Genomic DNA, 27,783 nt, shown 5'->3' with positions numbered 1-27,783 from the left:
CACTCTTTCCCATATTTATTTGACATTGCATCATGACAGCTGTCTCCGGGATGGACACATCACTTTTAGATTGATTCTTTCCCATATCATCGCGATATCTGCAAACTGCACATGTCTGTGCTGAGCGTATGTATCTTTTTCGACGACTCTCTCGTCGACGCTTCCACCTCATGTGTGGCGCTTTGTATCTTCAACGAAGGGCCCAGTCTCGTCTGGCTACAGTATGTAACGCTATGGGAGATGTACTAACAAGTCCTAATAATCACATATTTGGAATTCAATATTGGCACTATTTGCTGAGATTGATGTGAAAAAGGTAATGTTTATGTATTTGTTCTGACAGATAAGACTTTGAACTTTGTGCCAGTTTTTGTTTCATGTGGATAGGCCGAGTAATTACGGAGATAAAGTATGAACCATCAACAAATGTGCAAACAATTAAACAGCACATTCTACCGTGGAATATCGACCTGCTCCAGCTCAGTTTGAAACAAGATCCTAGAATGTTGTGATGTCACGTGACCTAAAATAACAGGAGCATTAGAGTCTAGAAAACATGATTATAAGTCTACCTGGAGCAGCAGAGCGTGAGCGTGAACACACCGAGCCGGAGACGGAAGGGCACGTCATAAAGAGTCGTCAGGAGCAATGAATAATGCATCAGATAGAGAGAGTTTACTTCTATTTTGAGTTATTTAAACACTATAAATAACGAAGCCTGGACAAATCTATCATCTTTTCCTAAGTAAGGTAGTTTGGCTAAGTTAGCAGCCAATTAACCAAAATGAGACCAGTTGAGACGATATGATAAAGATTTAGTATTAATGTATAATGCTCACAAATCAGGCTCTCCAAGTGATTAATCCATGACCCATCATCCATGTGGAAAAAAAACTTGATTGACTGGTTTGATTCTGGGTTAGTCCTGGTTCAGACCTGGTTAGTTCTAGTCTAGTCCTAGTTTAGATCTGGTTCAGTCCTGGATGGGCAATTTTGCAAAGCAATGTTGGTAAAGCATTTTGTATGTTATTTCTCACAAAAATCAAACCAATCTGTTAATGATACAGTGTTGGGGATATTTTGTGTGATTGTTACAGTCGTGTGCAGCCTCGTGGCCCCGAAAAATCTGTCCCTCTGGAAAATGAAGTTGAATAGCCCTGTTATAATATATGTTCAGCAGCAAGAAGGTCGTGGGATCGACTCCCAGGCGATGTGGGGCCTTTCTGTGTGGAGTTTGCATGTTCTCCCTGTGTCTGCGTAGGTTTCCTCTACCACTAAAAACATGTACAATAGGCTCCTCCCCCAAGAGCCAGGACTAAATCTCAGCGGGACCGTCCTGCTTAAATAAAGGGCAATAAATAATAAAACTGAACAAATGCATAACATATAAAGTAAGTTCAATGACATACGGTGGAACATTCCAGGCAAAGAAATAACGAGCAGGTTGCAGTATCTGGAGTGATTTAGCTTCAGTCATGTTTGTTTCATTAATCCTTTTTACGAGCTCTTCTTCTCCGCTCCTTCTCTGAGCCTTACACTCAGTTTCAAATTTCCCCGATTGTGACGTCAAATTAGTATAGTGTAGATGGATAAGGGAAGCCCTGACTGGGAGGAAGTAATTCAATAGATACATGAGCTGCCAAAGCAAAGGAACTCGAGCTTTAAAAGGACAACAACAATACAAAAAGTATTATTGTGTCCTTTCACTCTAGTTTTGTCGTCCCCGTTAGTTGTGTTTCACTGCTGTGACTCTTCCTGCTGAGCCGCCGTATTCCACCCACGTCTTTCACCCCCGCGTCTCTCCCCAAAAGTCATCAATACATCCATCAATAGACTGTTTGTCCACTGGTTCTTATCTTCCCTCTGCTTTATCTGTTCTTCCCCCAGCCCCCTTCTCTCCTCCGGGGAGCGAGACCGTGGTGAAGTTTGACTCCCAGGGCGACGGCATGGGGCGCTACAACATCTTCAGCTACCAGCGCCTGGGGGAGCGCTACGGCTACGTGCCCGTGGGGGAGTGGGTGGAGAGCCTCAGCCTGAGCGGCCACCTCATCCAGTGGCCCCGGGAAGCAGTGCCCACCTCCCAGTGCAGCGACCCCTGCGCCAGGAACGAGATGAAGAAGATGCAGGCAGGTACGAGATGGGAGTTTGTTTCAGCTTTTCGCGAATGCTTAGTTCTGTGCTGCTGTTATGTGTGATAAACAAGCCACTGTGATTTAAAGATCATTTATGTGGCAAATATCTAAAGTAGACGTCAACCAACGAGAATGAGAAGAGAAAACGATGAATTTGTTTGAAAACGCTGCATTCAATTATGATTCTAATGTATCCTATTCTGTTCTCTTGGTCTAATGTATTAGATTTCACACCAAAAAATGAGGACAGAAGTGTCTCATTGATTTCCTATTATTTCCTGGCAACAGCAAGCGCCCAATGTAAATCAGCAGGTTTCAGGCAATGGCAGGCCTGGTGTGAAGAATCGCATAGTTTCTCTTTTCAGTTTGGCAAAAATCAGAAATAATCCTGGCGAGCAGGGGCTGTGAGACGTTTACGGACGGCTGGGAATGAAGCCTTAGTAATACAACTTTGTAGCTATGTTTGCTAATAAAAGCAGCAATCACACAGTGTATACAACCAGACTTTTGGTAAGTAAGTATCCAGCACAGTTTATGAAATCCGATTTTCTGAATGACAAAATAATGTTGTTACTATTATACTCCCTGTCCAAAGATAAGTCACCACTGTAAAAAAAGGTCTTGTCTTGATGATGGAGCGAGTGACCACTGCACAAAGCCTTCTCCAGCTCGTCAAACACTCTCACTGGGGTTCAGATCTGCAGCTTCTCCTTAGATGTTTTCTCTGTTCGATGCTAATGTTTTGACCTTTCTCTAACACGCTGACATCTCATCCATGACCACGGGATTTGTCTTTCCACAGGGCTGTTTCAGAAATGAGAAGCCGCTCACTGCATCAGTCGGGTTTGGATACTGTGTTCTAGGGCTGGGAATCACACGGTCCGTCACGATTCGATGAGATACATGATAAACGGCTCACGATATTTTCGATGTATTGCTCATGATATGCTACGATACATCACTAGTTTTTAAAGAACCCAATACATTTATACAACAAGTTTAATTTCTTTGAACAAGCAATAACATTGTAGCGCGGTTACAAACTAATAAACCGACTTTAGGTGATATATCGATACAGCAGCCCACGATGTTTATACTGTATCACCAAATTTAGTCTCACGATACATCGATATTTCAATATTTCGGCACTCCCCTACCATGTACCCATGCCCCAGTTATCCAGAAGGAGAATATCTGTTTAGTTAAATCCACTCTTTTGTTTGGATAGTGTTGTATGAATGTGTTACTGGGCTCTTTGAGATCTGAATCACGACATGCATTTTGAAAAATCGTCTGACATTGAACGAGGCCACTCGGATGAGGCCCTCCCCCTCATGTTCTTGCCTGTCTCGTGCGTGTCCGTGCAGGGGAGTACTGCTGCTGGATCTGCACAGCATGTGAGGCTCATGAGTACCTGTCGGACGAGTTCACCTGTACGCCCTGCGCGCCGGGACAGTGGCCCACGGACGACCTGAGCGCCTGTTACGACCTGCCCGAGGACTACATCATGTGGGAGGACGCCTGGGCTATAGGACCCATCACCATCGCATGTGTGGGGTGAGCATGGGCCGGGGGTGAGCACGGGGTGGGCCGGGGTGAGCACGGGGTGGGCCGGGGTGAACACGGGGTGGGCCGGGGTGAATGCAGAACTGATGTACTGGGGTTTTAAAGGTGCAAACATGAAGAGCTGAAATAGAGTAAAACATCTACTGCAGCAAACGAATAACGAGTACAGCAGTAATTTGGTATCCTAAACCTGCATGGATTTATGTTTTCTGAAAAAAATGGCTAACGTCTGCCTCCCTCTGATCCCCAGCTTCATGTGCACGGGGTTGGTGGTCTGGGTGTTCGCTCGGCACAACGACACGCCCCTGGTGAAAGCGTCCGGCCGTGAGTTGTGTTACATCCTGCTGTCGGGTGTCTTCATGTCCTACAGCCTCACCTTCCTGTTCCTGGCCAAACCGTCGCCCGCCGTCTGTGCCCTGCGGCGCCTGGGTCTGGGAACATCCTTTGCCGTCTGCTACTCCGCCCTGCTCACCAAAACCAACCGCATCTCGCGCATCTTCAACGGCGTTAAAGAGGGGGCGGGACCAGCCAGGCCGCGCTTCATTAGCCCCTCATCTCAGGTGAAGGAGATAATATCAAGAACCTGCTTGAATTTAGTGTTTTATTCAGTATTAAAAGGTTTATTCTAATACTGTTTAAACAAAATACATAAATATTCAAGAGGACATGTTCTGGTTCTCAAATATATATATATATGTACCCTCTGTGCTCTGGCTGATGTGACCCAGTCATCAAACGTGGACGGCGTTTTGAGCCAATAGCGGAGCTCATTGGCGGATGTCACCAATTTATGTTCTTCGAGACCAATTAGAGCGAGGGTTACTAGAGCAGAGCCAAAAGTAAATATTAAAGCTATGAATCTATTTCTAAGAAAAAGTTTCAACTGAGAAAAAAGTTCATGATCTCGAAATTGGTCAAATCGTAGCTAAAGCCGACCTTTGTTGAAGCTGTAGATCCCTGTCAGATGAACCTGTAGATCCCTGTCAGATGAACCTGTAGATCCCTGTCAGATGAACCTGTAGATCCCAGTCAGATGAACCTGTGGATCCCTGTCAGATGAACCTGTAGATCCCTGTCAGATGAACATGTAGATCCCTGTCAGATGAACCTGTAGATCCCTGTCAGATGAACCTGTAGATCCCTGTCAGATGAACCTGTAGATCCCTGTCAGATGAACATGTAGATCCCTGTCAGATGAACCTGTAGATCCCTGTCAGATGAACCTGTAGATCCCTGTCAGATGAACCTGTAGTTCCCTGTCAGATGAACCTGTAGATCCCTGTCAGATGAACATGTAGTTTCCTGTCAGATGAACCTGTAGATCCCTGTCAGATGACCAAGTAGTTCCCTTTCAGATGAACCTGTAGATCCCTGTCAGATGAACCTGTAGATCCCTGTCAGATGAACATGTAGTTCCCTGTCAGATGAACCTGTAGATCCCTGTCAGATGAACCTGTAGATCCCTGTCAGATGAACCTGTAGTTCCCTGTCAGATGAATCTGTAGATCCCTGTCAGATGAACATGTAGTTCCCTGTCAGATGAACCTGTAGTTCCCTGTCAGATGAACCTGTAGATCCCTGTCAGATGAACCTGTAGATCCCTGTCAGATGAACATGTAGTTCCCTGTCAGATGAACCTGTAGATCCCAGTCAGATGAACCTGTAGATCCCAGTCAGATGAACCTGTAGATCCCAGTCAGATGAACCTGTAGATCCCAGTCAGATGAACCTGTAGATCCCAGTCAGATGAACCTGTAGATCCCAGTCAGATGAACCTGTAGATCCCTGTCAGATGAACCTGTAGATCCCTGTCAGATGAACATGTAGTTCCCTGTCAGATGAACCTGTAGATCCCTGTCAGATGAACCTGTAGATCCCTGTCAGATGAACCTGTAGTTCCCTGTCAGATGAATCTGTAGATCCCTGTCAGATGAACATGTAGTTCCCTGTCAGATGAACCTGTAGTTCCCTGTCAGATGAACCTGTAGATCCCTGTCAGATGAACCTGTAGATCCCTGTCAGATGAACATGTAGTTCCCTGTCAGATGAACCTGTAGATCCCAGTCAGATGAACCTGTAGATCCCTGTCAGATGAACATGTAGTTCCCTGTCAGATGAACCTGTAGATCCCAGTCAGATGAACCTGTAGATCCCAGTCAGATGAACCTGTAGATCCCAGTCAGATGAACCTGTAGATCCCAGTCAGATGAACCTGTAGATCCCTGTCAGATGAACCTGTAGATCCCTGTCAGATGAACATGTAGTTCCCTGTCAGATGAACCTGTAGATCCCTGTCAGATGAACCTGTAGATCCCTGTCAGATGAACCTGTAGTTCCCTGTCAGATGAATCTGTAGATCCCTGTCAGATGAACATGTAGTTCCCTGTCAGATGAACCTGTAGTTCCCTGTCAGATGAACCTGTAGATCCCTGTCAGATGAACCTGTAGATCCCTGTCAGATGAACATGTAGTTCCCTGTCAGATGAACCTGTAGATCCCAGTCAGATGAACCTGTAGATCCCAGTCAGATGAACCTGTAGATCCCAGTCAGATGAACCTGTAGATCCCAGTCAGATGAACATGTAGATCCCAGTCAGATGAACCTGTAGATCCCAGTCAGATGAACCTGTAGATCCCTGTCAGATGAACATGTAGTTCCCTGTCAGATGAACCTGTAGTTCCCTGTCAGATGAACCTGTAGATCCCTGTCAGATGAACCTGTAGATCCCTGTCAGATGAACATGTAGTTCCCTGTCAGATGAACCTGTAGATCCCAGTCAGATGAACCTGTAGATCCCAGTCAGATGAACCTGTAGATCCCAGTCAGATGAACATGTAGATCCCTGTCAGATGAACCTGTAGATCCCTGTCAGATGAACATGTAGTTCCCTGTCAGATGAACCTGTAGATCCCAGTCAGATGAACCTGTAGATCCCAGTCAGATGAACCTGTAGATCCCTGTCAGATGAACCTGTAGATCCCTGTCAGATGAACATGTAGTTCCCTGTCAGATGAACCTGTAGATCCCAGTCAGATGAACCTGTAGATCCCTGTCAGATGAACATGTAGATCCCTGTCAGATGAACCTGTAGATCCCTGTCAGATGAACCTGTAGATCCCTGTCAGATGAACCTGTAGTTCCCTGTCAGATGAACCTGTAGATCCCTGTCAGATGAACATGTAGTTTCCTGTCAGATGAACCTGTAGATCCCTGTCAGATGACCAAGTAGTTCCCTTTCAGATGAACCTGTAGATCCCTGTCAGATGAACCTGTAGATCCCTGTCAGATGAACATGTAGTTCCCTGTCAGATGAACCTGTAGATCCCTGTCAGATGAACCTGTAGATCCCTGTCAGATGAACCTGTAGTTCCCTGTCAGATGAATCTGTAGATCCCTGTCAGATGAACATGTAGTTCCCTGTCAGATGAACCTGTAGTTCCCTGTCAGATGAACCTGTAGATCCCTGTCAGATGAACCTGTAGATCCCTGTCAGATGAACATGTAGTTCCCTGTCAGATGAACCTGTAGATCCCAGTCAGATGAACCTGTAGATCCCAGTCAGATGAACCTGTAGATCCCAGTCAGATGAACCTGTAGATCCCAGTCAGATGAACCTGTAGATCCCAGTCAGATGAACCTGTAGATCCCAGTCAGATGAACCTGTAGATCCCTGTCAGATGAACCTGTAGATCCCTGTCAGATGAACATGTAGTTCCCTGTCAGATGAACCTGTAGATCCCAGTCAGATGAACCTGTAGATCCCAGTCAGATGAACCTGTAGATCCCAGTCAGATGAACCTGTAGATCCCAGTCAGATGAACCTGTAGATCCCTGTCAGATGAACCTGTAGATCCCTGTCAGATGAACATGTAGTTCCCTGTCAGATGAACCTGTAGATCCCTGTCAGATGAACCTGTAGATCCCTGTCAGATGAACCTGTAGTTCCCTGTCAGATGAATCTGTAGATCCCTGTCAGATGAACATGTAGTTCCCTGTCAGATGAACCTGTAGTTCCCTGTCAGATGAACCTGTAGATCCCTGTCAGATGAACCTGTAGATCCCTGTCAGATGAACATGTAGTTCCCTGTCAGATGAACCTGTAGATCCCAGTCAGATGAACCTGTAGATCCCAGTCAGATGAACCTGTAGATCCCAGTCAGATGAACCTGTAGATCCCAGTCAGATGAACATGTAGATCCCAGTCAGATGAACCTGTAGATCCCAGTCAGATGAACCTGTAGATCCCTGTCAGATGAACATGTAGTTCCCTGTCAGATGAACCTGTAGTTCCCTGTCAGATGAACCTGTAGATCCCTGTCAGATGAACCTGTAGATCCCTGTCAGATGAACATGTAGTTCCCTGTCAGATGAACCTGTAGATCCCAGTCAGATGAACCTGTAGATCCCAGTCAGATGAACCTGTAGATCCCAGTCAGATGAACATGTAGATCCCTGTCAGATGAACCTGTAGATCCCTGTCAGATGAACATGTAGTTCCCTGTCAGATGAACCTGTAGATCCCAGTCAGATGAACCTGTAGATCCCAGTCAGATGAACCTGTAGATCCCTGTCAGATGAACCTGTAGATCCCTGTCAGATGAACATGTAGTTCCCTGTCAGATGAACCTGTAGATCCCAGTCAGATGAACCTGTAGATCCCTGTCAGATGAACATGTAGATCCCTGTCAGATGAACCTGTAGATCCCTGTCAGATGAACCTGTAGATCCCTGTCAGATGAACCTGTAGTTCCCTGTCAGATGAACCTGTAGATCCCTGTCAGATGAACATGTAGTTTCCTGTCAGATGAACCTGTAGATCCCTGTCAGATGACCAAGTAGTTCCCTTTCAGATGAACCTGTAGATCCCTGTCAGATGAACCTGTAGATCCCTGTCAGATGAACATGTAGTTCCCTGTCAGATGAACCTGTAGATCCCTGTCAGATGAACCTGTAGATCCCTGTCAGATGAACCTGTAGTTCCCTGTCAGATGAATCTGTAGATCCCTGTCAGATGAACATGTAGTTCCCTGTCAGATGAACCTGTAGTTCCCTGTCAGATGAACCTGTAGATCCCTGTCAGATGAACCTGTAGATCCCTGTCAGATGAACATGTAGTTCCCTGTCAGATGAACCTGTAGATCCCAGTCAGATGAACCTGTAGATCCCAGTCAGATGAACCTGTAGATCCCAGTCAGATGAACCTGTAGATCCCAGTCAGATGAACCTGTAGATCCCAGTCAGATGAACCTGTAGATCCCAGTCAGATGAACCTGTAGATCCCTGTCAGATGAACCTGTAGATCCCTGTCAGATGAACATGTAGTTCCCTGTCAGATGAACCTGTAGATCCCTGTCAGATGAACCTGTAGATCCCTGTCAGATGAACCTGTAGTTCCCTGTCAGATGAATCTGTAGATCCCTGTCAGATGAACATGTAGTTCCCTGTCAGATGAACCTGTAGTTCCCTGTCAGATGAACCTGTAGATCCCTGTCAGATGAACCTGTAGATCCCTGTCAGATGAACATGTAGTTCCCTGTCAGATGAACCTGTAGATCCCAGTCAGATGAACCTGTAGATCCCTGTCAGATGAACATGTAGTTCCCTGTCAGATGAACCTGTAGATCCCTGTCAGATGAACCTGTAGATCCCTGTCAGATGAACATGTAGTTCCCTGTCAGATGAACCTGTAGATCCCAGTCAGATGAACCTGTAGATCCCAGTCAGATGAACCTGTAGATCCCAGTCAGATGAACATGTAGATCCCTGTCAGATGAACCTGTAGATCCCTGTCAGATGAACATGTAGTTCCCTGTCAGATGAACCTGTAGATCCCAGTCAGATGAACCTGTAGATCCCAGTCAGATGAACCTGTAGATCCCTGTCAGATGAACCTGTAGATCCCTGTCAGATGAACATGTAGTTCCCTGTCAGATGAACCTGTAGATCCCAGTCAGATGAACCTGTAGATCCCAGTCAGATGAACCTGTAGATCCCTGTCAGATGAACCTGTAGATCCCAGTCAGATGAACATGAGCAGTGTGTTTTACATTGCAGTCTATGCTAATGCTTTCTGGGCTGTGGAGGATTATCTCGCTGTTCCAACTGTTCCAACTCAAGACAGGTTTAAGCTACAATCCAGATATTTGAATAGATCGAGCTGGACACTGGGATGATCTCCTGACAGCCTGAGTAATAAGTCTCCTATTTACTAACTAGGGACAATTTGCTTTTATTTAAAACAATATAATTACACAGGCTCAGGCTCAGTGCCCTTTGTCCTAGCCAATATATTCAGATACCTGACCAAAGCTGTAACTTCTGCTCAGGCCTGCTTCCTGTCCCAGACATTTGGACAATGTGTGTCCCACAAATGTGCAGTTTGGTCATGTCTCGTGTGTGTCCCACGGAGGTGTAGATTGGACAGTCTGTGTTTGTCCTGAGGTGCAGTTGATTAGAGCAGAGCCTGTTGGATCTGGAGTGTGCATGTGTGGTCGTGTTGCATTGAAATGTTCACTGTGAAGAGCGTGTGCAGAGGTGTCGGCCAAACTGTGGGTTAGGCCCCAGAATGCAGTCACACACCATTTAAATACAGTAGAAGCGAGTTTATTCAGCCCTTTAGAACTTAAACTGCATTTGTTGAAAATCGCATAATTCGTATTAATTTAATCAAAGCCGACAACGGAAAATTGGAGGACTTATTTTTGTCCTCTTAAAGCAATCAAATTTAGCAAATCAATGAAATGAAAATGTTGTGACTATTGTGCTTACGTACTGAACATGTAATGACATATTAAACTTAAAGGCGCAATGGACGATTTTTCGGCGATTTGAGAACTCAGGCGGAAGTGCACATGCCACTCCCCCGTGCGGACTGATACAACACTCACGTGCGTTTGTTTATTAGCGCGACGGATCGCATCGCATCTCTCGTCTCCCATAGATTTCAGTCTACTTCTGAGTCAGCTCGAACTGTCTTTCTCCGTCTTCATTTTGCCCCGTACACTGAAGGAACTATATTATGATAGATCCATGCGCTTAGACACGCGGAAATGTGGGACGAGCCACACGCGGCTGCAGGTGAGCGATAGGTGCGTTTTATGATTGATACGTGGCAGGACTAATCGGCAGTCCACGCCACGAGGAAATATGACTCAGATTTATGCCAAAAAAATCGTCCATTCAAACTTTAACGTTCATCATTTTCAGCTAAAATGTTGAAATGTATCACGCAAAAACATCTCCAAATTGCCTGGGGAAGATGGAGCGTGTGATAGGGCCCAGATGGGGGACGCTGACCCCTGACCCCTGCTCCTCTCTCTCCTCAGGTGTTCATCTGCCTGAGCCTGATCTCGGTGCAGCTTCTCCTGGTGTCCGTGTGGCTGCTGCTGGAGGTCCCGGGCACGCGCAGGTTCACGCTGCCTGAGAAGAGGCAGACGGTGATCCTCAAGTGTAACGTGAGAGACTCCAGTATGCTGCTGAGCCTGGTCTACGACGTGCTGCTGGTCGTCCTCTGCACCTGGTCAGTCTGACACTTTCAGATTATTAAAGGGAGAGTATGTAGCCTGCACTCTTACTGGTCTAGAAAAGGTACTACAATCATAACTGAACTTGGGTTGCCAGTGACTTAACAGTGTGTGCAGTGTGGATTTTTTTGAAACCTCCAATAGGTTGTGTTTGCGTTCTGTTTTGTCTAACCTTCCTCTTCTCTTCAGGTATGCCTTCAAAACCAGGAAATGCCCAGAGAACTTTAATGAGGCTAAGTTCATCGGCTTCACCATGTACACGACCTGCATCATCTGGCTGGCCTTCCTGCCCATCTTCTACGTCACCTCCAGCGACTACAGGGTAAGTAGGCCTGTCTGCGCTGAAGGTACTAAATGGTAATACTAATCATTTAGGGACCAGCCTGTGGGTCACCGGTTCAATCCTCATCTGATGGAAAATAAATCTGGACAAGACCAAACCAGGACTATTAAGAAGTGTTTAATTTAATCTCACTTGTCCTAAAACAATAAAACCAGTCAAATCAAATCAATGCATACTTTTGAAGGAGGTCAACTAAGATCTTAAAGGGACTCTGCCCAATTCTCTTTTTCATGTAATGAAGTAAGTACAGTACAGGTATATTGTAGGGTCAAAACAGGCCGCTGTGTGCTGTGTACAACTAATTATAGTGTGTTTTATTTGCTACAAAAAGTAAAAAAATGCACATGCTCCTTTTCTGCTAGCTTCACTGTTATAGTAAACTCTTTCAAAGTTAAGAGGCTCTGAATGCATTTGATGGATCACATCACAACCCAAATACAGTTATGTGGTCTGAGCTCGTCAGTTACTGCTCAGTGTGGCATTTGGAACAAATAATCTCTTCTTAGGTAAGCGGGCAATAACTTTGGACTGCTGCAAACGTAAAAGGAACTAGTTTTATTTCTCACGTTTGGTAAAAATCAGGTACAGTACCTTTAAAATCCAACAAAAAGAAATTGGAAGGCGATGCAGAGATGGAGCAGGACCAAACCCTGTCTACATCTGAACCAAACTGGGCCCAACCCAAGAGCAAAGTAGGTCAAGTGTTTACTTTTAACTATTGCTCTTGCCTGGCCAGCCAAGAATCTTCTCCTGGCAGATCAACCAATCATAAAAGCGTCTCATTCTGTAGCGTAACAAACATGGAGTCTTACAAGTGTAAAGAGAATGAAACAGGACAAATAAGAACTACAACTACTGTTATAAACCACTCCTACCACTGCTGTTACTACTGATAAGACTAAGACTAATAAACATGAATAAAAATAACTGACGGACTTGTCGAGGCCGGTCAGTTTGGGTGATAGACGCTGGTTAGAGTCTAAACCGTAGTTACAAATTCGGCTGGTGGATTTACTTTATTGATTTCCCCAAATGTCTGAATACATTTGCAACTGATTTGGCTACTTTTGCAACGCCGCACAGTCCTTGCATCACAAGTTCATTTTAAATCAGTGCAATACATCAAATGAAGGAGAGGTTGTCCTGATGAGATTTAAACAGAGGGAGAAAGAGCAGGCAAAATATTGAGGAGGTGCAGCTGCTTTGAGGTGTAGAAAGGGTTGGAGCAGATTGCATCCTGGATCAAATGATTATTGAGCTTTTATTACGGCTAATAAAGGTGCAATTATAATAAAGCGCTTCCATGTCATGTAATAGGCTTCTGTGCAAAACGGATTACAATCTTGGGTGGAAAAGATCATTTGATTGGCTCCTTTAGTTTCATTCACACATGTTAAGCAACCCGTAATAAGATTTTCCCCATCACTGCAGTGCCATGCCGATTTACGATCACACTTTAATTCCGTATTCCCAACACCGCCCCTGCTTACAAGAATTCAAATGTGGTCAAATGTGTCACGCTTAAATGTTGAGAGCATCTCTAAATGCTGCACGGCGGAGATGACGGGCCTGCTCAGAGTGCTGACACATGTCCAGGTTTAGCAGAAGAGTGCGCACCCTTGTCCCGTGCCCCACACACACACGCACACACACGCACACGCCCGGCAGCAAACAGCCATAATCAAAGGGCAGAGCGCAGGAGTGCTGATGCGTCGACCCCCCTCAAACAGCTCACCGCAGCGGCCGTGGAATCTGACTTTAAGATGAGTGAGGTAAACAAACTCCAGCAGGCAGAGCAGAGCTGAGCACAGAGGCAGGCGCCCGCGATGATTACTGATGGGGAATGTGCACAAGGCTGCTGCTGCTGCTGCTGCTGCTGCTGCTGCTGCTGCTGCTGCTGTTGCTGCTGCTGCTGCTGCTGCTGCTGCTGCTGCTGTTGCTGCTGCTGCTGCTGCTGCTGCTGCTGCTGCTGCTCCTGCTGCTGCTGCTGCTGCTGCTGTTGCTGCTGCTGCTGTTGCTGCTCCTGCTGCTGCTGCTGCTGCTGCTGCTGTTGCTGCTGCTGCTGCTGCTGCTGTTGCTGCTGCTGCTGCTGCTGCTGTTGCTGCTGCTGCTGCTGCTGTTGCTGCTGCTGCTGCTGCTGCTGCTGCTGCTGCTGTTGCTGCTGCTGCTGCTGCTGCTGCTGCTGCTGCTGTTGCTGCTGCTGCTGCTCCTGCTGCTGCTGCTGCTGTTGCTGCTGCTGCTGCTGCTGCTGCTGCTGCTGCTGCTGCTGCTGCTGCTGCTGCTGCTGCTGCTGCTGCTGCTGCTGCTGCCGTGGTTACCTGAAGAAGCAAAACAGACTATTTGATCTAGTGGGAAAAAATAAGCTTTAAAGTCAACGAACGCTAGAGGCAGGTGTGAGTAATGAGTCGCCTGTACTCTGCTACATTCAGATGTGAGTAGAGTAAAATGGTATTATACTTTTATTACTGTAGTTATATCAGCATGAAGTAACAATATCCTGGTTTATGTCTAGCTTTCTAGTGCTATTTTACTGTATTTTGTTTTTTGTTTCTCAATACAATCTATCCAATTGTATTCATAATTACAGTAAATGGTGCATTCATTTTAAACGGAATGTGCGAATTATGATCTGAATGAGAGATGCTTGTTTCCACTCAGACCTAAGGCAAATCCTTCACTCCGTTAGTCCTTCAAAAAGTACTTTGTTGTAGAAAAGCAGATTAACCAGCAGGTTAATCAGGGGGGCAGAGTCAAGCCCCTCCTGTGAGTGTTGCCATGGAGCTCCTGTCCATCATCATATACAACCAAAATCATGTCAAATTGCTGCGGACAGGAGCGCTGCAAAGACAGGCTGGTGCCATACTTATGTTGGGACAAATGTATAAATATTAAAGGCATTATAGGCCTAATAAACCAGGCCTACTTTAACTAAAATACTTTCATGAATATGATTTTGGTGTTAGAAGATTGGTCCTCGTTCATAACATTTTATCATGTACAGATTTTGAATACCTTTTTAGGAAGATCTACCAGATACTTCTTCACTGGAAAATGATTCTGGAAGTGAAAGACAAATCCAAAAGAACACAGTGTCACTTGGAAGACACCGTAGCAAATATCTATTACACCGAAGCAACTGAGTACATGTGGAGTGATGATTGACAGGATACTTTCACACCGTTTCTTTAATTTTACACTTTATACAGTTCCAAGCACATTTCCTGTGAGCAGTTGTTGTGGCTGAACAGACAGTCTGGACGGAAAGCTTAAGATGATATAAAAACATCACTATTCAGTCAATTTCATGGACCTGGGATACCGTCCTGGAAAGTGGCACTGCAGATGGTGCAGTTCTCTTGCCAGTCAGAACGGCGTGTAAATAACACGTGTGTACACCAGGACGTCACGTGACATCACATGACCCTCTGTGGGACAAAGCACTGCAGAGCAAAAGCTAGCTTGTTATTTGATATAGTAACAGTTTTATGGACACTGGGTTGGAGGCTCTTAATCTCAGAAGACAATATTCTATAATTAAGCGTTAGCGCTGCTTATTATCTCCAAAATGGTTAGATTAAAGGTTCAAAAAGTCAATGTATTTGGCTCAATAATGACATAAACTAAGAAACAACCACCTGTTCAGTGATTCTGACAGGAGGAGGCTGGCAGTGCGTCCTCAGTGATTTCTGTTGATGAAGTCTTGTATTGATCCAGAGGTAAAGACAGTGCTCTGGGCCGCTGTGAAGTAAACAAGCAGTGGAAATAACTGTCCAGCCGTTTCCTGGATGTGTAGCGCTTAAGGGCTGCACTTAGCTGACATTAGCTTGTAGTCTTGCATGGATGTACTGTATTAAAACTGCCCCCGGCACGGCTGCAATAATAATGAACATGAACAGGTGCAGTGGAGTGGGTGTTTTTCCACTGACATAAGGGTGATGGGTGCGACGTTGAAGCTTTGCCTCAATCGCATGCTGTTGTTGTGGCCCATAAATGATCTTACGTCAGTTTAGTCACAGCATGCAAGTGTCTCTTTGGGGAAATGGCTAAACAATTAACCAACTGTGCCACTGCCACCACAATTGATATTAAAACATATATAATATATATATAAGATTAAAAAATGAAGCTCTTAAAGGGGACGTATTATGCGATGTTGACTTCACAGAGCTTTTACTCTTGTTACAACAGTGTTTCCTCATCATTAGTTTACTCAAATTTGAATTTTGATTGATTCCTGCGTGTTTGAGTTAATCCGGTATTTTCTTACAACTGAGGCTCAGAAAATACCTGTTTTCACCTACCCCCTAACCCCGCCCACATCCATGTACTTAGTTAATGATTATTTGTAAATGGAGACTCTGAGGCTGTATTCTTCGAAGGGCCCAGCTGCTCCTCCGCAAAGCCTCTGTGGACCGCAAAGGCCCACGGAACCCACGGAGCCGCTCCGTCGCCCAGCAACCGAGACTCGTTGCTAATGCTAATGCTAATGCCAACACCAGAAACAGAACACTAAGCAAATTACACACATGGATGTATTAAAAAAAAAAAACACTAAGGAACCTTGAGCCCTTAGAATGAAAGTTTATCTCAACAAAACTAATGAAATATTGTGTCTCTATTTAAGAACAAGGGAATACATGAAATGTCAAATACACATCAAATAATCTCACTATAAACCAGTGACTTTTATGGATGGGCAAGCAAACCTGAAATTATGGGCTTTGAAGTCAGGGCTCCTGCTGATGGGCCCCCACTATCCTACTGAGCTAAACTCCCATATCTTATCAAATTACTCTCTCTCTCTTGTCTCTATGTTGATAAATGCCATAAATGCCTGTATTTCTAACATCAGTCATTGGAAACTTGTCATTGTGAAACATTGTGAAAGACTTGTCTCTAAAGTATAGTTTTTAAGTCTGTTTGTTGAGACCTGGCGCTGCTGTTGCTTCCCTTCTCCTCTGCACATGCTCAGTCAGGGCAAAACCTGCAGGTTTGATTCCCACAGGTTTATTCAGTGTGGTTTGAGCTCAGATCCATGGGTTTGTCCTCAGAGCACATGTGCAGACCTCTAAAAGCTGCTGTGTGCTCTGGTTCTAAAGTTCATGTTAGAGAGCGGAGCATGAACGATCCTCTGGACACGACTGAGCAGCTGCTGGAGAAGAAGAACCATGCTTCCTGCGTAGTACTGCTCAGCGGCCTGTAGAGGACACTAAAAGCCACACTTCAGCAGCAGAAGTGTAGGGGAAACTGGCTTATTTGGATATATTTTAGAACAATTCATATATAGTTGAGACACAGTCATTTTAGATTATATTGGCCAATCACTGATTACCTTGATTGCCCTGGCCGCTTGCCACTGCTATAAACCTAAAGTGACAACAGAAAAAGCCTTTCAAACAAATAAGATAAGATAAGATAAGATAATCCTTTAATATCCACACAAGGGGAAATTTCGTTGTTACAACGCAGCAGAACAGGAGGAAAGAACAGATTATAGGAAGTTTCAAAACACACTCTTAATAGAACTCTTATGAACAAAACAAAAAAAATGTGTTCTAACAGACTCCATCTTGGTCTGCTCAGTTTCCCTCCACACACTTGAAAACGTTAGAAGCTCAAATATATTCTCTAACTGGAAAAGGAATATGGTGCATATTATCTCATATTTTATGATGTCGCCAAGACAAATTCCTTCTGTACTGTTCTGTACTTATTCACTTACAATAACAATAAGACTTTTTTTTCTGATTCTGATCTGATCAAACTGTTAAAGTGGTCGTCAGTTAAGATTAAAACATTGAGACGGCTGAAGAGGACATTTATTTTACTTAGAAGAAATGAGAAGTTAAGCCTTAAACTTACAGAGGGACAGTGGAGACATGACCACACACTCGGGCCCCTCTTGATGCTTGTCAACCAGAAGACGAGGTTCAAGACAAAAATAACCCAGTCCGGGCTGAGAAGATTCACACTGAACAAAAGACGGAACAATGACCCTTGTGTCTTAGCTCAAGTTGAGATCTGTAATGAAATACAGAATGTTTAGGCCACAGAGCACATCCTGAAGTTATAAACATCTGAATCCATACAAGAGTCCCAGGCATTTGAGATTAACATGTTTTCACAATTTAAAATGTGACTTTAACTTGATTGTGAGGAGTCTTGCAGCTCTAATTATTATAAGAGTGTTTAGTACAACACCCCTCACATACTTACATTGTTTGAAGACAGGTCTGCACTGCTCCAGCGTAGGGTGAGGTGGAGGTTATTGTCCTCTGCATTTGACCCATTATATGCATCATCTGCCTGTTATTATGAGTAAAAAGTTCTACGACCGCAGTATTGATCAGACAATAAGCTACAGAAAATATTAAGCATTTTCAAAGGGTATTGATATTATTATTGGTATGAACAATTATTATCTAACCACTCCATGGGCATAAAATGTACTTTACTTTATCAATAACCGATGCAGGAAGTATCCACGATCACGTCGGCACAAACTGTCCTTAATAAATCATAATGCAACTTTGTCCAATCAGTGTTATTTATTCCTTAATCTTAAACATTAAAAGCATTAGTTTAGGCTTGAATTGCGTGATTTACAACAAAATATAAAATTAAACCAAATAACATAACAAATAACGTCATTGATTCATCCGTGAGTATCTTCTTTCGTGAAATAAAAAAGAATAATTAGTGTTTGTTAGTTGCGCATCAGCTTAGTTTGAACGGACTTTTCACTGTGTTAGCCGCAGTTTCCGAGCCAAACTTTAACTCAACTCACGCAGTTTTCCTCCGCTGTCGGGACGAGCTCTGCGCAGTGCATTATGGGATGTATAAGGCCGCGAACCGTCACTATGAAGAGGCGGGGCTTATCAGTTCTGCATTTTTAAACAGGAAGTCAATGGATCTCTTTCTATGACTTGTTGCTATTAGTTGTTTTAGATCAATATTGCGCTTTTACAATGAACAAAATGTAAAATGATGATCTACTTCTGTCATAGTTTGATACTTAGCCCCTGAGTGTCTCCTTTAATAGTTTATTGCATTTCACAAACACACCTGACATCTCCCAGTTCACCACACGGACGCGACCTTTTAATGTCATCTTCATATAGAACTTTATTGAAGTTTATAGTGTGGCTCAGATTATCATAAAACATCATCTTGTGTTTTAAATGACTGCTCTGGATTAGCATAAAGCATATCCATCACCGTCCCAGGCTTAATCACACTGTCTGCTGCTCAGCTCGGAGCGTTTCCCGGGTTCATGACCGAGACAGAATGTATTTGAATCATAATATGACAATAAACTCAATCTTCCGTCTCAATTTAACCAGTAGACATGCAAACTTGACTTTTAATTATGGTATAACATCCATAAAACATCACAGAATTCACTTTGCACATCCCAGACAATAATCACCTCTGAAACTGCAATAAAGACTTTAACTACAGTATAGACGCTGTAAATATCTGGGATGGACTTAGGTGATGGGGGGCAGGGGTCTATAACTCTATGGGAGATGTTCTGTTCTGAAAGACCCAACTAGACATTAATAAGCCTTGAAAGTTCTCATTATTTGTTTGGGATTGGCTCCACAAACCTGTCGTATTAATCTCATGTTTTACAGTGCGTTCAACTCACAACGACATCTTTGGATTGAATAATGGCTCACTTTCTGCGACGATGGGCAGAAGTGTGGACTCTCAGTCGTGACTAGGACTAAGTCAGACTTGAGTCACTATTTTGATAACTTGAAGCTTGAATTGATCAAATGAACCGACACTTTGGGACTCTTTGGACTTGAACAGTGACTCAGGGTTTGACTTGGACTTCAAGACAATGCCATTTTCTCTTTACAGTCGACTTTTTAAAAAGAACCATTCACAAAACGTGGACGCCATTGTCTTGCCAAAGACTTGAGGCTTGTGGAGATTTGCAAAACACAGAACTTAACACATTGAACTTAATGGCAGTTTTTGTTTCATGAGAAGAGGTCCAATAATTACAAACATATAAAACATAAACCAGGTCAACAAATCTGCAAATTCTACAACAAAAAACTGACCTGTCTCAGTTTTAAACTATAGGGATCCTAGAATGTTTTTGTTTTTTTTGTCGTACAGAACAGTAACGTAAAGAACAAGTTTATACAATGTTACAGTCATTTTCACCAACAAAAGCAGTAAAGATGTGTGATATTATATAAAATTATACATAACATTAATTTAAAGTTAATTTAACTTAAAGATCTATTCAGGGTTTTTGGATTACATTGTACTTTATTTTGAAGTGTTTCTGACGCGTTAGTGATCAGATGTTAGGTTTGACGGGGCAGGAGCAGTGAAAGAGTTTGTAGGTGATGTCACGTAAACTCAACATATTGTGTCATGTCATCTCCTGGAGCTTTAAAGACGTTATGAAAAATAAATACAAAGGACCAAAAGCATATTTGGGCCCTTCAAAGCTAAAATAAAGCAGAATATGTCATGTGAATACTGCAATGACACCTATTTCTTATAACAGAAGTTGCTCCAGAGTATAAGTCGCACCCGCCAAAAAATGCATAATTGAGAAGAATAAAACATGTATAAGTCACACTGGAGTATAAGTCGCACTGGAGTATAAGTCGCATTTTTGGGGTAAAGTTATTTGATAAAATCCAAGACCAAGAACAGACGTTTCACCTTGAAATGCAGTTTAAAATAATAACAGATTAGAGAACATGGTGAATAGGTGTACGTATGCTAACGCTAACACCTTCAGCTACATGACGTATGCTAACGCTAACACCTTCAGCTACATGAGGCACAGACAGAACTGTGAGTGTCTGGTATGTTAATGTAACATATGAACAGTTCTTCAGATAACTATAGCATAAAGAACATGCTAACACGTTTACCAAAGCATCAGTTTTACCCCAAATCAGTAAATCCATCGAATTCTTCTTCCTCTGTGTCACTTCTAAACAACTCCACAAACTTCAGAGGAAGAGGAAGTGCAGATTCTTCTTCTGCGTCGCTTAGAGCCTAGAGCGCCCTCTTGTGGTTGTCAGTGTGAAAATAACAAACAAAACAATATGATAATGTGTTAATAAGTTGCTCCGGAGTATAAGTCACACAACTATGGACAATAGGGTACATAACTGTTGTCCCTGTCCCACGTGCAGGTGCAGACGACGACCATGTGCATCTCCGTCAGCCTCAGCGGCTTCGTGGTTCTGGGCTGTATGTTCGCTCCTAAGGTCCACATCATCCTGTTCCAGCCTCAGAAGAACGTGGCCAGCCACAGACTCAACCTGAACCGCTTCAGCGTGAGCGGGGCAGCCACCACCTACGCCTCGCATGGTGGGTAAAAGTATCAAGTATGTTTAGAAGGACTTGAAACCCGTGATGATGAAGTGCTGTAGGGTTCAGATGCAGAACAGTCTAATGATTATTCAATTACTAATTTTAATCACAATGATTTCAATAACCTTTTTCTGAATTCATTCTAATTAGTTGTTTCAGTCCTAATTAGAGCTACAATTTATTTACTCCAATCTTCAGCTCTCTTTTCTTTCCTCCTTCAGCCCCTCATTCTGAGCAGAGAATGTCAAAATGTGACTCTTGTATTATTCTAACTCAGAGCCTCGCGCCTGCCACACTCTAAATGTGGCCCTGGATTCCTCCTCCTCTTCCTCTTCCTCCTCCTCCTTTTCCTCCTCCTCTTCCTCCTCTTCCTCCTCCTCTTCATCTTCCTCCTCCTCCTCTTCCTCCTCTTCCTCATCCTCCTCTTCCTCCTCCTCCTCTTCCTCCTCCTCCTCCGCAGCAGTTATCATTACTGTGTGGTTGACACATTCAATCATGAGCTAGTTAGACAGGCCTCCAGCTGACTGTCTGCACAGAGAGGGAGGGGCCCTCGGGAGCCCTCCAACTCCTGCAAAACACAAGACTATATGCACTACTTTATAAAGTACGGCTGGGCCATAAATCAAATTAATTTGATTAATTTGGGTATTTAATAATCGCTGATGTGAAAAATGTTAAAATCCTGAAATGGAGTTGACCTGTGCTGAGTCCAGCCGTGTGCACAGACACGTTCACACTTCTCTTATTTATTTGTATTTATTTATGTGATGTGGAAATAATGATTACATTGTTGATTCCCAATGCATTGTTTTAAGTGTTATAGTGCTATAACAAGTTCTATAACAACACCTGTCCATAGGGGGCGTTTAAAGGGTTTAGTCAAGACAAACAAAATGAAACACAAAAGTAGACAATTGTGCACTGTGAGCAGTTGTGGCTCAACTTTACCCACAGTTTCAGACTCTTCAAAGAAAGGACCAGCTAAAGCAGTGGTCCCCAAACTACGGCCCGCGGGCCACATCCGGCCCGCTGGGCCTTTCAATCCGGCCCTCTGGGCCTTTCAATCCGGCCCGCCAAGCTTGTCCAAATTATATTAAAAATAAATATATATATATATATATATATATATATATATATATATATATATATATATATATATATATATATATATATATATTTATTTATTTATTTATTTATTTATTTTTTGCCGTAGACGGAATGAGAAAGAAAGGAAGGGGAATGATGAGAGAGAAAGGAGGACATGCAGCAAATGTCGGAGTCGGGATTCAAACTCACGATACTGTGGCTGGCCTTTCGCCTGTAACGCCCACATTTCCCCAAGAGATGGCACTGTTTCCTCTAAGCTGCGCGCTGCTCACACATAGTGCACTGCTCGCACATAGTGCACTCTGCTCGCACATAGTGCACTGCTCGCACATAGTGCACTCTGCTCGCACATAGTGCACTGCTTGCACATAGTGCACTCTGCTCGCACATAGTGCACTGCTCGCACATAGTGCACTCTGCTCGCACATAGTGCACTGCTCGCACATAGTGCACTCTGCTCGCACATAGTGCACTGCTCGCACATAGTGCACTCTGCTCGCACATAGTGCACTGCTCGCACATAGTGCACTCTGCTCGCACATAGTGCACTGCTCGCACATAGTGCACTCTGCTCGCACATAGTGCACTGCTCGCACATAGTGCACTCTGCTCGCACATACTGCGCTGCTCGCACATAGTGCACTCTGCTCGCACATAGTGCGCTACTCGCACTTAGTGTTCTGCTCGCACACGCGGAGGGGAGGTGGTGGGTCGCAGTACGTTCTGAAGCGGCCGAGCCAACTGAGTGAGGGTTAATATGGGACCGGCTGTGCGCTGATGGGAGCAGAGGTGAGAGGTGCCGCGGGGAGGAGTGACTTGGGTGCGTTGATTGAAGATGGGGAGCAGGTGCGATGGGCGATGTCCTGGGAATCCTCTGTCCTTAGGACTCTCCTTCTCGGCCAGGAAAAACTACAAAAACCTCCATGGGAAAAAGAAGAAACCTGGAGGAGTTCCGTGGTGAAGGAGAGATCTGAACTCTCAGACTGACAGGCCGGACTGTTGGTTGAGCTGGGGAGCAGGTGGCCTTGATGTAGATGGTGGAGTTAGGTCTTCCAGGCTGAATTTACGCAGGCTTCATTAGTTCAAACAAACACACCATATTTTCCTGGCCCGGCCCCTCGGCCAAATTTTAGAACCCAATATGGCCCTCGAGTCAAAAAGTTTGGGGACCACTGAGCTAAAGCCCAGCGCCCATAGCGAGCCTTTATCACTTCATTAGAGCCGTGAGTTACGTCTTGGAGGAGCCGTAATGTCGTTTTTTCTGTAAAAGTGGCAGGTTGTTCCGGGGGCCGCTGCGACACAGAGACATTACAGCGGCTGCAGCTCTGCCTCGCTTATATTTTTAGGAAGAGTCAAGTGAACAATCTGAGGTCTTCAGTCATCTTTATGATGAGCCTTTAACACATTTCAAGAGCTTTGTGCGTGTTGGGTTGAGTATCCATGGCGTCGCTGTGTGTGTGTGTGTGTGTGTGTGTGTGTGTGTGTTTTAGTATGTGTGCGCAGACTGAGCAGAGCATGTTGACTGTACAGAATGAAGAGGAGTGAATTTAGGCCAAAGCCAAATCAACAACAGTTAAACTAAATAGATGGCGAACGCTTATAACAATAAGCTAAAACAGACTAAGCCAATAGGAAGACAGACTTTATCAGTGTCTGTCAACCTTTTTTGAGTCGTAGCACACTTTTTGAGTTGATAAGATATAATTACACATCACTAACAAAAAAAAGTCCAAATCAACAGCAAACAACTGTGGTCTTTATCGTGGCAAATCATGTCTGTCGCTACGGTGATGGTTTTGGCTTTCTTTTTTGGTACACAATCTGTTCAGGGCTCAGAACGGCACACATGGCAACACCTGAAGGAGTTATGTTTTAAAGAGCAGCCGTCACCGCTGGCCTCGAAGTGAAATCAAAAGAGTAGAATCAGAAATCTCAACTTAAACTTCCTCACCCATCAGCTGTCTGTTTTATACGGCAATTATACTCTCCAAAGTACACACCAAAAAGTTTACACGCTTAACTATGACGTCTAAATGTGGCCGATCGATGGATGGCACCTTTTCCTCTGACTCTCACGTACTCACAGACTCCACCGTCCAGACCACATCCTTTTAAAGTCCTCACAGCGGAGAAAGAGCGTTCCGAACATGGATAAGAGACGAGGCACGACCCCCTCACCTCTCTCTGGAGGGCTACAGCTCCCGTACGCCTCTTTGGCCCTTTAAATTCCCTAATAGCGTTTCAAACTCAGCGTCACATGTTCAGCGGTGAAGGTTCCACCTCAGCTCTACGCTCCAGTCTCAAATTTACACAGAGGAGCTTCTACGCTGACGATACGTTCACTCTGTATCTGAACAGATTGTTAAATTGACTATTTGATGGATGATTAACTTAACAAAACAGATAGTCTTTCATTAATCAGCCCATAATCAACCCATTAGACAGAAAATTAATAATGATTGGCTTATTATTAAAGAGATATGTCTGTCGGATTTTTGCCAGAGTCATGGATCTTAACTTCCCCAATGTTGAAGCCAAAAATGACATTATATATGTATAAATACTCTCACTGTATTTATATTGTACTTGCAACAGTTCATAATGTTAAGTTTTGTTCTGTTAAATATCCACCAAAGGGTGCTCAATGTCAGGTGGCGAATTGACCAAAATGGAGGAAAAAACAAGGAAAAACAAACATGGAGGCACCCGTGTCAGTTTTTAGATCACATTTGTTGGAAAAGAGTGAGGAAAAAAATGATGAGAAAAGTGTTTTGTTGTTTGCTCTAGTGACTTTTGAAAATGTTTTGCAGGACTGGAGCTTCTGTGCACGTCCAGCTAACAGTTATGCCATTCTGATGTAAAGTACTTCTGCTTTTGCAGCTTCTGTGAGTGCGCACTTTGTCCCGGCGGTGTGCAACGGGAGAGAGATCGTCGACTCCACCACTTCCTCCCTGTGACCGGCCCCAGCCCCGCCCCTCGACTGTTAGGCCACACCCACGCCACACCCTCCTCCGTCGGACCCTATGTACACAATTGCACACACATGGAGCTCAGCAATGGGGGGAAACGTTTCATTTGTTTTCCCCGTGGAGTTAAAAAAAAATGTATTTAAAGTTTTATGGAGGATAATCAGCTATATTTTACTCATTAATTAGCCCAAAAAAACAACTGTTAGCCTTTATCCTGCTTTTAAACTCTCATTTTTTAAACTCTTAATACATTTTCTTCTATGGGAAGAATAAATGTAAACGTGTTTAATGTGCCAACCCAGAGGCACCGTCGAGCTCCAAACATGCACAAACAGACCAACCAACATGTCTCTGTGGACTTAGAACTGTATCGTATCAGATGTAGAAATGTGTAACTAAAATTAAATTATTTTCTAGGGTTGTAAATACAGAGAATTGACATTGTTGTAAGTAGAGAAACAAAAGAACAAAAAAATGATAACAATACGTTTTTAGGAGGAATTTTTTGGAGCCTGTTTTGATAGCTTTGTTATGATGCGGTGTACATAAATGTGCTTGGACCCTGCTCATCTGCAATACTTCCTTTCTATTCATGCTTTTGTAGTTCTCATTGTAATAACAACTGATGTTTGCATTTCTAATGTGTCTGAATATTTGTATTATACTACTGATGGTTGAAATAGCACAACTTGGGAGCTATTGTCATTTAAATGGGCTACATTATGCTAGTGTTAGCCGTAGCATTAGCAGTGCATTAGCCGTACCGTTAGCCGTGCCGTTAGCCGCCAGTCTCGGTTGCTCGGCAGTAGAAAGGGGGCAAGGACATTCTGCACAATGTAAAAACAAACTTCTTGTGTCCAGCCCACCATTGCACTGATTGGTCAGAACTTATCACATGGTGCACAGCCAGAGCGCTTTGGGCCGGAGATGGTAACCTGGTGCGGGATTCATGTGTAGCACTGTGAGTTGAGTTCTACAGAGAGGAAAGGCTCTCTCCAAAAGTGATGGGGACAAATGCTTCGCTCTGATTGGTCAACATGTCACAGCAGCGCAAAACAAGCTCAGAAATCCAACTTTTGCCAAATCCAAGTGAGAAAAAAGTACAGAATGCACAAAATGCTAAGCGCGGATCATTTTTTAAACACTAAATTGTCCATATTTCTGTAAAAATATGCTGAAGTGCATATGTTTGCGCCACCATGTTTATTTTGGTTCGTTTGGGCACTTCCCCTTTGGCTCCCGCCCAAACCACAATGCTGCGCTGTGATTGGTCCAGTCTCCGCATTGGTGGTTCAGGTCAAAACAGTGGAAATCTAGCAAGATATATTCTCAAGAGTCTGTCTGGTCAAGGTTACAGAGATGGGGAAGTAGTGCAAGACAATGAGCAGCACGTCTTCTTGAGCAAGTGCTTGAATGTTTTTTACCGCAAATTAAGAGTACTTTTTGTCACCGTGTGATTTTATGCCAGTTCTGATCTTGTTTTGATACTTGTTTTAGTATTGATATATGTGCCAACTCTAACACAGACATCAATACAGTCATTGAAGCACAACGCTAGGTTTGCTTCCGATGACAAAAGGCTTCACGGTGGAAAGTGAATACAACATAATGTAACCCTTTTAAAACGGGACAAAGGACTGAAAAGGGCAGCTGAGTGAATATGTACAAAAATACTTGGACTTAAAACATTTGTTTACATATTTAGATCCACGTGTTCTGATCCTTTTATTGTTTCTCATGTTGTTGGTACAAATGTGGTTTCTTTTCTAATGACTCATGGAATCCCTTTATCTGAGCGGCCGCAGCAGAGACGTGTTTCGTAAAGCAGCAGGTGACTCCGCCCTCTCAGAGCTCATAATAATCAGACTGGTTCAACACAAACTCATCCCTGACAACGCTGCTCCGGAACAGAAACGCTCACCATGGCTACTGTACATAGCGATATTATTCAAGCCGTGGTGAGACGCTCCATCACATCTTTATTCAATCATTATGATGTATTTGGGATTTTTAATATAGCATAGTATTTTATAATGAAATGAATAATGTATACATGTATAGTAAACATGTAATGGTAATGATACTTTTTAATAACATGGACCAAGACTTAATTCATAATCAGCAGCTATTTGTTCATTATGAATGAAGTTTTTGTTCACGCTTTATGACTTTAGGTTAATTAAAGTGTAGTTGTTAGATAATTGTACCTTTGTAACTCTAGTGCTCGACACGTTTCATGACATTAAGACGTGACGAAATGTGATTTTGATAAAACAGACAGTTTTAGTCAAGAAAATAGAAACGTTCAGTGAAGGTTCTTACTTTTAAAACATAAATAGTGAATGCTGCAATACAAAAAAACAACTATTCCAAAAGAAAAATTCGATGCAAACAACTCAAACGTTGATTTGCCTCATTATGTCCCCGTTAATGAGTGTTAATGAGTGTGTTAAGACCGCTTCCCATAATCCACTGAGGCAGTCCCAGTGCTCTTATGTGCGTACATAATAATCTCTTGTATATATCGTGAATATTTGCATGCATAATGTTTTTTGTAAAGAGTTACCATTTTACAGCAACTTTTTTATCTTCTGAAGTTCAACAGGGAAAAAAGGGCTTTGTACAGTATCGTGCGCACAGCAATACACTGTCCGTGCTAATCACCCGCTTACTGTACGCACTGTTAGCATTAGCATTAGACTAGAGAAACGCCAGTGTGCCATTGTTGCTAAAAGAAATCAAAAGAGGAAAATAGTCTAACTTTTTTTTTACGCCTGAGCAAAAA

General features: G+C 43.6%; 1 protein-coding gene across 1 annotated transcript in view; it reads left to right on the top strand.

Moving 5' to 3' along the window:
• Positions 1-25,168, top strand: part of grm3 (glutamate receptor, metabotropic 3) — a 108,845-nt gene extending 83,677 nt beyond the window's left edge. The window contains exons 6-12 of the mRNA XM_072435918.1: positions 1,888-2,130; positions 3,500-3,689; positions 3,949-4,258; positions 11,025-11,218; positions 11,412-11,544; positions 20,742-20,919; positions 24,910-25,168. Coding sequence (XP_072292019.1) covers positions 1,888-2,130; positions 3,500-3,689; positions 3,949-4,258; positions 11,025-11,218; positions 11,412-11,544; positions 20,742-20,919; positions 24,910-24,986 — 1,325 coding nt within the window. The 3' untranslated portion in view covers positions 24,987-25,168. The remainder of the gene's footprint in view (positions 1-1,887; positions 2,131-3,499; positions 3,690-3,948; positions 4,259-11,024; positions 11,219-11,411; positions 11,545-20,741; positions 20,920-24,909) is intronic.
• Positions 25,169-27,783: the final 2,615 nt, after the last annotated feature.

Source organism: Eucyclogobius newberryi, unplaced genomic scaffold, assembly GCF_026437365.1.
Source record: "Eucyclogobius newberryi isolate DKJ021-1_F unplaced genomic scaffold, fEucNew1.0.hap1 SCAF_7, whole genome shotgun sequence".
NCBI classification, from domain to species: Eukaryota; Metazoa; Chordata; class Actinopteri; order Gobiiformes; family Gobiidae; genus Eucyclogobius; species Eucyclogobius newberryi.
The sequence above is the reverse complement of the archived record's forward strand: the minus strand, read 5'-3'. Positions and strand labels throughout refer to the sequence as shown.